The 13,255-nt window shown below is 39.5% G+C and overlaps 1 protein-coding gene across 1 annotated transcript in view; it reads left to right on the top strand.

Annotated features, from left to right (window-relative positions):
• tenm3 (teneurin transmembrane protein 3) overlaps positions 1-13,255 on the top strand; it is a gene marked incomplete at its 5' end in the record, with an annotated part of 193,533 nt that overhangs the window by 147,332 nt on the left and 32,946 nt on the right. The window contains 3 exons of the mRNA XM_079462768.1: positions 4,568-4,687; positions 7,625-7,886; positions 12,414-12,681. Of these exons, the coding sequence (XP_079318894.1) occupies positions 4,568-4,687; positions 7,625-7,886; positions 12,414-12,681 (650 nt within the window). The remainder of the gene's footprint in view (positions 1-4,567; positions 4,688-7,624; positions 7,887-12,413; positions 12,682-13,255) is intronic.

Raw genomic sequence — 13,255 nt, 5'->3', positions numbered from 1 at the left:
GTTTCCACTTTACAAGTGACCATATGCGATGGCCACCATTTAAAAAAACGACTGTAGAATTGTTCCTAACAGCCCTCTAAAAGATTTTATAGAGTTGCCATGGAAACAGATGTGGTGACAGAACCTCACAAGAACTGTGACCCCAGTTAAAGAGAGAAATATCTCAGTAGTTGCATTAAAGTATAATTTACAAATGATGCTCCTCGATTCGCATTGTGTATGCGGGAGCGCCATTACAGTTATTGGAAAGAGACGTCGGATCTGATAATAGCCCATTTGAATAAGCAGCGCTATTAATTAAGTTGTCACATCCACAGCGTAGGTTTGTCCATAGCATCTTCTGTCTGTTTGCTTGAATGGCTATAATCATTTCTCAGTTGTCATGGTCAGCTGCATTTATGTCTCCGCTCAGCCTTTCTTATTCCGCTCGCTCTGTCAAATATGCGCCCGGCGCTATTCAAGTCCCTCTTTGTGAAACTTCCTTTTCGTGCTTTTAATGTAATTTCCTTCTTGTTGTGGCTGACCACTATTCGGGGACTCTGTAAGCCAATATGTGTGGAAGCCAAGCTTCGAATCTGGAATCAAAACACACAGCAGGCCGACTGATCTTTGGCTACAGTGCATGTGCTCGAAGTCACATTTCTATTTGAATGATATGTGATAATGCATTAATGATTGGTTTGTTTATCTCTTCCTCTGTCTTCTATGCATAACTCAATACACATGTTCGGTTATCATGTAAATTACATTGAAGTTAGTTTGATTACTCCCAAAAATTGCTTGGCAACTGTGAGTCATAACACGATTAGGCACAACAAAGGGTTTAATAGGCCTGATGCCGGTGCCCCGTATGCGGGGACATTAAACCTTTAAGGACCTCTGTGCAAAATAAAGACAAATAATCAGATAAGGGGAGGTGTAGGCTAATGTGATTTAAAAATAAATGCACAAACCCACACGGGGCACATCTGTGCTGAATATCGGTCATTTTGGCTGGAGTGTAACAAAAACCATGTGCGACAGACTCCCTCATCCTCCCAGCTCATGATAAAATAGAATAATCTGTATTTAAGTTATATGAATGTTTAAATAAACATTACAGTCTCTGGTTTATGTATTCATTAAGTTGAGCTGGTAAGTCTTTGTCTTGCGCTGTTTTTGGTTTTAAAGGTGTTGAAGGAGTAATAGCATTGAAAAGACGCAGGGAAAATATTTATTTTGGCTGTCTAAAGAAAAGCACTTAATGGGAATACCGATATTTCACCACCCTTTGCCTTCTAGGTCCAAAAAGTTTCAACTAAAAGTCCCACTAAAAACAGTTGCTCCCCTGTTCCTGAGGGTAACTACATATTGATTCGTAGTATAAACGCTGTAAACAACATGCTTTTCAGTTTTCTGCTGTTAAGTATCTGGTACACACTGTAGATGGGTATGTACTTGTGCCATTTGTATGCCGCAGGGGTTCAGTTTCATTACAGCTAACTTATTTCAACTTTTTATTACATTAAGGTTATGTTAAAGTCGATTGGAAAGATTTTCCAGTGCCTGTTTTTTATTTTTCAAAAGCTTATTATTAGTATTTTTTTATTTTGTTGTTTTACCTTATGCCAGACTGTCCATCTTAAAATATTAAAATTCTCACAATTATATTATTCATGCATTTTCTTTGTGTTGAATGAGCATTATAATTATTTATTGTCCAAAATTATTTCTTTTCTAATCATCTTGATAATTAGCCATGTCTGTTATAGTCAACAACAAACAGCGTGTGAGGAAAACAAAGAAAAAGCAAGGTCACAGAATGTTTTTTGTGTTATTTTCAATTAGTTGTGGTTTGTCAAGGTAAACAGAAATCAAGAGTATCTTTGAAAAAACTGATAAATCAAACTTTTATTATGATATAATGATATATTGTGTTTGTTTTTTATTTAGAATTACTTAATCAAAACAGCCCCACTGCAATTTGATTGATACTACTTGAAATGCACACGAAAAAAAACGTTATTTGTTTTTGCAAATTAACTCTTCAAGTTGTTTGATCGATAAAATGCTAGCTATGAAATGTACTTTACCATGAAAAAGAAGTCTGTTTTCGTAAAATCCACAGGGCCTAAAAAGGGAGCTGAAGTACCCGCCAACTATCTTTTTGTGCATACGTGAAAATAGCTTGTTTTCATTTAGCTCCATCTTTTCTAGCACCAAGGGGCATTTTAAGCAGCTTAAGCTTCTGCATGCTACTTGTTGGCAAAATGGAAGGTGTTTTAAGCAGCGAGGTTTGGACAAGACACAATTGGAGCATTGAGAGGGTCCGCCGTCCATGGAAACATCATAGGGAAGCGCATCTGTGTGACCTCTTAGCAATAACCCAAACACCTTTGGTAGAAGTCCACCTGGATCCAGCTATAATCCTTGTGATGGAAACATCACCAATGTTATTCTCAGGAACCAGCAGTGAGAGAGAGAAGCTGTGTGTGTTAGGCCGCTCTAATGAGATGAGTTCAACCTTCCAATCTACCAACAATATAAAATCCAATGACCATCATTGTGTAGCTCGGGAGTTTTGTCGTCATGGTGCGATGAGAGCAAATGGAAAACATGCAGAGCGGGTAGTTCTGTGATGTTAATGGAAAAAAGGGAAATACAGCCCTAAATAGGGTGAATTACGGCGTGCTTTTAGAACACGGTCATGGTTGACAGTGGACACTATTGTTTTATTAGCTCACACAAAGCGAATGGGATTCCTGAGTTATGGTCACATCAGGCAGCTTATTTATGGATTGTTTACCTGCGCGTGTGACCCGCGGGTCATTTCCCCACTTCCTCCATTCCAGCTCAAAGCGAGGGGGACGGCACACTGTGATTCACTGCTGCTTTGCTGATTAGCCCCCAGAAAAGCAGTAATGACCTGGAAAATCAGCCAATAAGTGCACCGAGGTGTCCTCAGCACTGCGGTGAAGTGACTCTGCCTTCCTGCCATCGATTAACAGCTGGAGTAGATCTTTTCTGCACATTCTAGACAAACAATTCAGACTCTGATCTGAATGGATTGTTTTATTTAGGGCTGTCATTTGATTTTTAAATTAAATAATTTTTCAGTATATGTGTGATTTTAAATTGCACTGCAAAAACTGTAATTTTACAGAATTTCACTGTTATTTTCAACAGATATTCTACATATAATGTGAGATAAAAAGAATTGAAAGAAAAGGACTGCAAATTTACAAGATTTCTTTTAAAACTTGTAATTTTACATGCAAATTTCTGGCTTTCTATGCTGGTGAAAAACTGTCAATTTAGAGAAAGATTTTGCAAATAAAAAAAACATGAAAAGCATAATTTTACGTTATTAAAAAATCTTTGTTTTTGCTATAACTTTCAATTTGTTTACGAGTGTAAACCTATTTATCACATAATGGGTTCTCATATTCCCTCTGCTATTTTTATATAGGCTTTTCTGAATTCCAAAATAATTTAACAAAATTATCATATGTATTTCAATGTTTTTCATGAAAAAACTGTGCTGTCAGTCACCTACATCTTTAATTTAGTTTGTTTTGTATATTCTCGTATTTGGTTCACAAATCCCACTTAAAATTTTAGTGTACGGATCATAGAAAGAAAGTTTAGAACCTTTGTTGTTCTAAGGAAAAATGCTAAACAGGTGTTCAAGTATTAACTATATTTTTTTATATGTCTAGAATTTACATGATATTTGTAACACAATAATCATATTTTTAATATCTCTGCTATTGCCAATACTGTATATTGTGACTCACCTAGTACATGTCGTAATATATTTGAACAGATGTTTTTGGCTATTGCTGCTTTTCAGCAACTCACCCTATGAGCAAGTAGTTCAACTGTTTAGTTGAGACTCCCGTGTCATTTCTTTCCATTCCATCCACCTTCTTTTGAAGGCACGAACTCGTACTGGGTGAATAACTTCTCACTCATTCTGTGCTAGTTGTAGTTTCAGCTGCGGGTGGGCTTACTGCAAATTCGCGGAAACAAGAAACTGCCTGCTTGAATTGTTCAAACAAAAATTCCCACTCTACGAGTTTTTAATATTTATTCTGACCAAATCATACAATACATTGACAGTCCTATCATTTAACCTGTCATTAAAAAGTGATAATGCAGGGTTCATAGGTCTATTATGTACCGTATGTTTGTTTATGTTTCCCCTGGAACGTTCTGGTGAAAATGACAAATTTAAAACAGTTCCAGTCCCTCGCACACTGGCTTTTCTCACATCGGTCCTGATGAAACCCCTCAAAGGAAAGTCTGCACTGGGATTTAAGGACATAAGAATCCCAGTGCAGCCTTTAGGGGCTTGAATTATGACTGTCTGTAGAGACGGGGGGGCAAAAGAGGCACATAAATAAGCATGGGGTGAGTGCAAGTAAAAGAGAGAGACTGTGTGCTAGCGAGTTATTTACAGTGGATTAGACATTTTAACAATGCAGTGAAAGCTTGGTGAATCCATGTTCAGTCATGCTGTAAATCATATTAATAGAGAGTGTGTATGTGTGTGTTTTCTTAACAACTCTGTGTGTTTGTTTTGCAGCCTGGTGTCCATTATCAGAGGGCAGGTGCTTACTGCAGATGGTACACCCCTGATTGGAGTCAATGTGTCCTTTATGCACTACCCAGACCACGGGAACACCATTACACGGCAGGATGGCATGTAGGTGTAAATCGCACACAGACACTATACACACTTCCATATAAGTTTCCGTCCTTGAATAGTTGGCTGAATGTCACAATGCAGCACAGAGTACAGATGTCCCTAAAACCATCTGTTTACTTTTGTTAAGACTGCTTTTGCATAGAACAGCGTGTGCATTAATGCGTGAACGCTTTGGTGGAATACGCACCCCCTTGCCACGCCACAACATTTTGTGAGTGCGTTTAATATCGCGCTGTCTTATCTACCAAGATGGTCTCATAAAAATGTCAGGCGTTGCTCGGGGAAGCAGTGCTTTAGCAAACGGCCTGTTTAAAATGCATTGGATTTACAAGGTGGGAATCAATCAGCCAATGGGCCGCACTCTCCCATACGTTAAACCAATCCCAGTGTTATTAAGCAGCCACTGCAATCATGAAGGCCTCGGGGCTGTAAGTAGAAGCACGGATCTTTAAGTAGACGTCTTTGTTGGAGGCTGTTAGAACTGCCACCATGGACTGTCATGTGTCAGCAGCGAATGGCTGAAGGGAGGCAATCGTGCTCATCAAGCAACACTGAGCTGACAGGAATTGAAATTAGGTTTTTATTTGAATGGAGCTCAATTGAATTGAATTGAATTTTGAGTTTAATTGAATTAATGATGGAATAGGCAAGAAAAACGGTCTTGATTGAATGGCAGAGTCATTTCAGGTGTTTAAAGAAATAGCGCAAGGAAAAAAAGAAAATTATTTCCTATAAAAATCCATATAAAAGGTGTTTTTGACGTCAGACTCGTTGTGACACATATGCCATATTTGCCTTGAGATCGACAGCAATTTTCCGACGATTTTCAGGATAATGGCTTAAATTTTGGTCTGTTCCTCACACAAAGCTATTGTACGACTTGGAATATAACGCAAAAGTTGTTTGGACCACCATTGTCATACTTTAATGGTGCAGTTCTCTAGCATTTTGAGACTTGACAGCTGCCATCCCCATTCACTGTCATTATATGGAAATAACAGCAAAGATATACTTAAAAAGAAATACATATTTTTCTGTTCCGTGATTTAAAGGAAATGTAAATGTTGAGTAAATGAAGTTATTTCATTTTTGGTTTAACATTTTCCTTCCCTTGGCATCCTTAAATTGGCACCTGACTAGCATCTTTACGCAAAACCGCCAAATTAAGGATTTTGCAAACAGTCCCTCCATCCGCCATTGGTCACGCAAGAAATCTGTTAAAGGTCCGGTTGAACGCGCATTTTCTGTCAATCTCATATTAATCTTGAGAACCTATAGAGTAGTATCGCATACTACGTGTCTTGGAAGAGTATTTAATTTGATCACATTTATAAAAGAGAGATACAGCTGTACGATTATTTCCAGAAAAATACGACCTCCTGGGGGTGTGCGGTGGGGAGGGAGGAACTAAATCCCGATACCACAATATATCACATTATCCCTGCATAACTGTTGATTCACTATAAGTCTGTGTTGTTTACATTATGCACGTACGTTACAATTGGCAAAAAAACACAGACATATGACTTAGACTAACTTACCACGTGCGGTTCATGTCCAGCATTTTTTACAGTGGAACCGCACCATCTGTCAGTTTCAAAGGATCTGCAAATCCACCGTTTATATAACATCCATCACCGAAATGCCTTGAACAAACAAACACACCTCAACTTCTCTAACTATCGCAAGAGTAACAAACTGCAGACCCACACCACAGCCAATCTTGATGGTAGACGGGTCTTCCTATAGCTCGTCGGTTTACATTTAACTTTGCATATTAAGAATTCATAAGCTCTCATGGAGAAGAAGAGAGCATAGGTTGCCATGACATCACAAAGAAAAGAGACCTGACCGTGGCAGTGTATCCAAGATAGAGAGAGGGGGAAAGAGGGGTTGTTGAAAGAGGCTGCCAGAGAGATATGTTTAATAGAAAGTGTGATGAGAGAAGAGGTTGGACTGGAGGAGGAGTGTGTCCGGGAGGAGACTCTGGAGGAGTGTGTCCGAGATTAGCCCGCTTAACCAGCTGTTGCAGCCCTTCAACACACCACAGCAGGACTGGCCGCGAAAATGGCTGTAGATAATCATGCCTACACCTCTTCCCTATCCACTTACTCAGAGAGAGAATCAAAGCACCAGCCGTGCAGCTGTTTGGGCCCATTCGCCATCATCCTCTCTTCCAGCACCTCTCAGATGTGTGCATGTCTTTATAAATGAGAGCAAGCTGTATATCTTTACGCTTCGACGTGGAAAATGTCTGCCCTATCTTGCTTCTGCCCCCTGCAGCGTTGCAGAATATTTGAATATAGGACAGTACCCCAAGTTCCTGACTCATTTCCTATCTAATAAGTCTCTCGTGGCTAGAACGAGAGAGACGGAGAGAAAGAGAGAGAGAGCCGGGGGTAGAGTTTTGGCTTTTACACAAATGCAATGATAAAAAGGCTCGTCCACATTATCATGCATTTTTCACCATGGCAGGGCCCTGTGTCAGGAAGGATAGGGCCCTTCTTAGAAGCCGTTGGCTCAGAGGAGGCCTGCTCTGGGATCAGTGAGGTTAAAGGAAGAGACAATTAAACCAGCTATCGGCTCTTTTAGCCATCAGCTCTCATGTCTAATTCATCTCACTTACTCACTCTATCACCTCGGCAGTACATTACCTGCATATTGCTTTTATCTAATGAGGAGAACATTAAATGCCAATGCGTTTTTTATGCATGTCTGTCTGTATTGTCAAACCCTTTAACCCAAACAGATTGTGTGTTAACAGCAAAGAGAAATATTCACTTTCACAGTATTTCAAGTAAAAACGTGGCGTATTCATTAACTGGCCACAATCCGGTTTTATGCTATCAGTGGGAACAGTTCATTCTTTGTAAATACCCCACTACATGTATTGTATGTTAATTCTGTAAGTCATACACTGTCACGTTGCCGCAGGTTTGACATTCTGGCCAACGGTGGAGCATCGCTGACACTGAGCTTTGAGCGGGCTCCGTTTCTGACGCAATTCCGCACGGTATGGATCCCGTGGAACATCTTCTATGTGATGGACACTCTGGTAATGAAGAAAGAGGAGAACGACATTCCTAGCTGTGACCTTAGTGGCTTTATAAGGCCCTGCCCCCTCATCGTGGCCACGCCCCTCTCCACCTTCTTTAGATCCTCACCTGAGAACGGCCCCATTATTCCAGAGACGCAGGTAAAGATCCAACTTTATGTAGACTTCTCTATTTGAAAAAGCATAAAATGAATTGTAGTATTCAAAGTATTTTTACAAAAGATTTGGACTAAAGACCTTTTTATAGTTTCATAATATTTTTTATTGGTGTTTGCTTTTTTTTGTAGTAATAATACAATGTATTCATATTTTAAATTATTTGTGTATTTCTACAGTAGTTTTCATGTTAATTTAGTTTAATATTTAGTAATTTTTTCTGCTTATGTCATTTGATTATTTATTTCCCTATATTTATTTTTGTTTCAGTTTCAGTTTAGTTTTTGTTTATTATTGTTTTTAGGTTAAAATAATGAATACATTTTAATAATAATAATTAACTTTAAAAAATTCATTTAGTTAATTTTCTTAGTAATAGTTGATTTAAAGATAAGAATTATATTTAGTTAATATAGATAATAATAGAGTTAAAAATAATTGTGCTTATACTTAAACCATTTTGTTACTTATTTATTGTTGAGACATTTCTCGTTTTCATTTAAAGTCTCGCAAATAATACTAAGGGCTGATATTTTATTTAAATTAACAGATGTTTAAATACTTTTAGTTTTCATTCTAGTCAACTATAATATCCTTGTGTCCGCCTTATCCTGATAATGTCCCGTGTTCTTTTCACTATATAAAAGTAAATTAATATAATAATTCATTATCGCAAACATGTTCAACAAAATTTCAGACTATATTTCCTTTCCTGACAATAGGTTAATTCACCATCGTATTTAGAATACGATGAATGAATGTTAAAAGTAGTTCAAGGTGAAATAAATGATAATAATCTTCTATTTATCTGTGAAAAAGAGGGTATCTTTATAGTTTTGAATCTGCATTGAGTCTAGACGTGCTAGAGTTTAGAGTCTGGGATGAAGTACTGCACATCTTAAGTCAGAACATAAGGAGGCTTTGAGAAGTGAAATAGAAGGAAGAAACATCAGGACACAGTCTGTTCCCTGCCCTCAACCTGCACCCAGAATGCTGTATTCAGAAAGCAAAAAGAGTTTTGAATCTCAGTGTGGTGCTGGCACAAAATACAATTCATCACGGCTCTCAACAAACCCCACATGTTGAGGTGATATTGGTTAGTATTTTAAATTCAAGATCCTCTTGCGCACCATTCTTTTGTGTGTTTATAGTAAAAATCCACTAAGACCGCATGCACATAATCTGTGTAAAATGGCTCAAGCTTCCACACAGCTTGCGTGTCTGTAACAATGAAATCTGGAACCACATCAGACTCGGATATCTTTGAAGATAGGAATATAAAAGCATGCTTAGTTTGTGTCTGCACAAAACAATTTTGAAGGTCTTAAAGCAAACCTCAAAACGAAAACCTAAATATTGAATTCCTCAGTCTCCATTCGCTGTGGCATGTAGAGAGTGGGCTTGGGAATCGTGAGCCGGATCTGTTTTGCTTCTTTTTATATATGCAGGAACAGAAGGATTCTGTTGACTTTAGGTTGATGTTATTCTGTCTAAAAGTCTCGAAGTGTTGCACCACTGTTTAGTGGCACCAGAGTTTGTCTCTTAAATTTACATAACCTAGCATTCATCGCTACACTTAAGTCATTATTTTCATTATATTGCTATAACATTTTTAAATAATTGTATCACATTTACTTTTGATTTGTATAGTTTTTAAGTTATCTGTATATTTTATGTCTATATTGGTTTTAAATCCTAAAATAACTTATTTGGCAGCAGACTGCTGAGGGTAGTAAATGCAATAAGACTCGTGTTTCTTATCTCCAAATATTTATTTTTTAAAAGTACAAAAAATTGTTGATGCAGTCATTATGGAGAATCAAAACCAGAATCATTACATTCCTTACAATCACAATTCCTAGAAGTTAGCGTTGTTATTAAATGAGAGGTTTGAAAATCTTGGCACTGCCTGTCTGTTTCTATCTCTCTTTATTTTCTCTTCCACTCTGCCTTGTGTCCAGATGTGCATTTGATCCCTTCTTTTATAACCCGGCTTTTCCATCCTTACCTTTCTGCGCCATGTACTGGGGGAAAACATCCCCTGTAACGCGAGCACACTGGGCCAACACACATGCCGTCTTACGAGTTTTCTCAGAGACATAAAGGAGAAAAATTGCTTCCTTATTGTCGGCAGCCAAAAGGCCACACTCCTCTTCCCATGTTTCTCCGCGCTCCCAACAGGGCTGTCTGTCCCCTCGGTGGAACCCCACTCATCAAAGTAAATGGGTCCTGATTTGAATTACAGTCTGCTTTGAGAAGAACTCTAAACAGGGGTAATCAGACCCAACCAAGTTAGCATGTAATATAGGGCTTTTGGAACCCAGATGTAATAGCCTCCGAGGTTTCTTTTTCGTTTTTAACCCAAAGCGTCACACATAAATGGCAACCAGACATCCCTCAGCCAGGACCTGTAACCGTTAGCGGCCATGATGCAGAATGGCCAAGCATATTTCTTCCACTTGGCTGTTATGCAGGCCTGAAAAAATGTATTTGGCTAGAGGAATCTGGCAGATTTGCACGTCCGACAGCGAGCCAGAGAAAACCTCCAAACGACAGTGGAAAATCAGACAAGACTGTTAAAGAATGAAAGATATATATGATTTCCCACAATGCTCTGTGTTTCTGTCTCGTAACTGTTGTCTGCTGTAAAGCAAAACTCCTCCAAATGTAATAAGAGAGACTGCTGATGTGTTTTGGCCTCTTGCAGAAAATCTAGCAGCTTTTTTCTTAGTATTAAAAACAAGCTTGATGATTAAACTAAATCTGGTCTTTATTACTGTGCATTTAATGGGCTGTAGCAAATGAACTTTCAAAGCCTTTTTCATCTTCCCTTTCATTTGGCAAATGAGAAAATGTTTAGCTTTAATGCAGCCATATGCACTTACGGCCCTTGCCCCCATGGCTAAGAATAACAGTGCTGCACACGTAAAGACGTGGAAGTGCATGCGGTGCCGTTTATTAAGAGCTTATAGCAGACAGAGTAAAGCATGTTATTAGCTCAGACTCTGTAATCAAAATCCACAGAGGGGAAGCCAGAAGCATAGCATGAATGCATTGTGGCTTATAGAACAACCTTAAGTAAACCTATGGGCGCGGGATATGCACACACACACATGTGGATGCTGTCTGTTTGCATTACCATCCCATCAAATCGAAACCGTGCTGTCACATAGGATGTCTACACTAGCGTTTTCAAGCATTTCCCAAACACTGCGCGTCCACACTGAAACGTCTTGAAAATGCTTACATCCATGTACTGCGCATGAGTAAAACCGAAGACACTTCAGTTTCATTTCTGTCAGGTGTTTCTTTACTTTCTGCCTTGTTAAGCGTTTTAAAATAGACGGACAATAAGTTAACATAGAGATGCAGGTAACACCAGACTATTCTTTTTTAAAACTCACGCTCGCTGCCAAACAATAACTGCGAGTAGCCTAACAAAATATTCCATCTCCTAAAATGCAATCTAAAGTATGCATGAACTGATTATAATGCTATCAAACAGGAGAGCAGCCGAAACAACTGCGTCACGTGACAAAAATTGCATCATCGTTCTTTAACCCCCTCTGTTTTCCTCATCCACACACAATGCACATTTTTTTTTTCAAATGCATCAACTATTGCGTTTTCAAAAAGCTCAACAAAAACAGATTAGTGTCGAATGGTTAAAAGTCACATGCGTGAATTTATTATTGTGCATATGCTAAACCTCTTTGTTGTTAATTTGCAACCCTTTTATTTCAAACCCCACCTGCTTGAGTTTCAATGCTGTCACTGCCGTAGACCCCACATATCAAAGGTTCTCCCAAAGCCATCTAGCCCCATCTACTGATCCCGGGAAAAGTGCAGCGGGATCCAAACCGGAACAGAGAAGAAAAGAAATTCCCCCTGGCTCTCTTTGTCCTCTGCGTTAGAGAAAAGTAAATGTCCCTTCCCAGTAGGATACTCGACAATGCCAGGAGCTGGAAAACAGGGGGATTACTGACTTTCTACTGTGGCTTTTCATTAAGCACTTGAGGAGGAAGCTGTGATGCTGAATCCCTCTGTTGATCCAAGCTGCTCCTCATCTAGAATGCTCCATTTGTGGCATCTTTAAAGAGGGAGAGAAATTAGCACAAATTCTCTGAACTTTGGTGACTCCGCACAGGGGGCTAACCGAACGTTTGCGTTTCATTTAGCCAGCTGTCTTGAAATCAAACCAGTTTCTGCTACTTCAAGATGTGGCGGTCTGTCCGCCGTGGTTGAGCGTGCGGAGTGTGGTACAGTAATAGCCTTCGACAGTGATGTAAATATAAACGCGTTCCGCCCGTGAAAATCTCCCTCATTAGATCCGAGATGTCAAGTAAATGGCGGTCAAAGCAAACATAGGCCCAGATGTGCTTTAATCCTGCTGAGAGAAAAATCGCCGGCCTTTTCCTCCGCCCCAATGCCTCTTCCAGATGTTCTCAGGATGAATCGCACAATCCTTCTCTCCCCCTCCTTTATTCATATTCACCTCTCTTTGATGTGCAGGTTCTTCAGGAGGAGACCACCATTCCAGGGAGCGACCTAAACCTGATGTACCTGAGCTCGCGGGGGGCAGGCTACCGGCCGGTGCTGAAGGTCACCATGACTCAAGCCACTATCCCCTTTAACCTCATGAAGGTGCACCTGATGGTGGCTGTGGTGGGGCGCCTCTTCCAAAAGTGGTTCCCCGCGGAACCCAATCTGTCCTACACTTTCATCTGGGACAAAACAGACGCATACAACCAAAAGGTCTACGGCCTGTCAGAAGCAGTGGGTATGTATGCATGAAAGTTTTTGTAAACAAAGCAGCTTTGTGGTTAATGCATGTCATGTCTAGGAAAAGAAAAGAAAAGTAAACGTGTCAAAACGAATAATGACTAGTATGTGGTATTGATTCAGTAAGTGTCGCAGAGCTGATAAACAACCACTTACCTCCATTTGTATCATTCTGTTCTTATAGATTTACAGAGCACAGAAATAATGTATCTACTACATTGCACAAAGGCATTTAGCAAAATGTGCTTTGTGAGTGTAGACGTGCTTAATGGCCCGTGCCACTTCGACAGGTGCATTATGGGACATCTCCTTAAATGTACATTGGCGTATGCGAACTGTAAATGTAAACACCGTTGTCACGTTCAAGGCCACCATCAGCACAGGAAGCATTTTTTTACTCTAAGGGTATTTTCACGTTGGCATTCTTTATGCTGACTGTATTTTCTAGTATGATAACCCCTCAGCAAAACCGCAGAGAAGAACACGTCTCTTGTTCTGTTTTGAGGAAGGTCGTGGTGATGCTGTGGCTTTGTTTTTCACTTAAGTGTCGAGAAAGCAGTCCAGCTGCTGAT

This window comes from Barbatula barbatula, assembly GCF_947034865.1.
Source record: "Barbatula barbatula genome assembly, chromosome: 8".
Classification (NCBI taxonomy): domain Eukaryota; kingdom Metazoa; phylum Chordata; class Actinopteri; order Cypriniformes; family Nemacheilidae; genus Barbatula; species Barbatula barbatula.
Note: the sequence above shows the minus strand (reverse complement) of the source record. Positions and strands in the feature narration are given on the sequence as shown.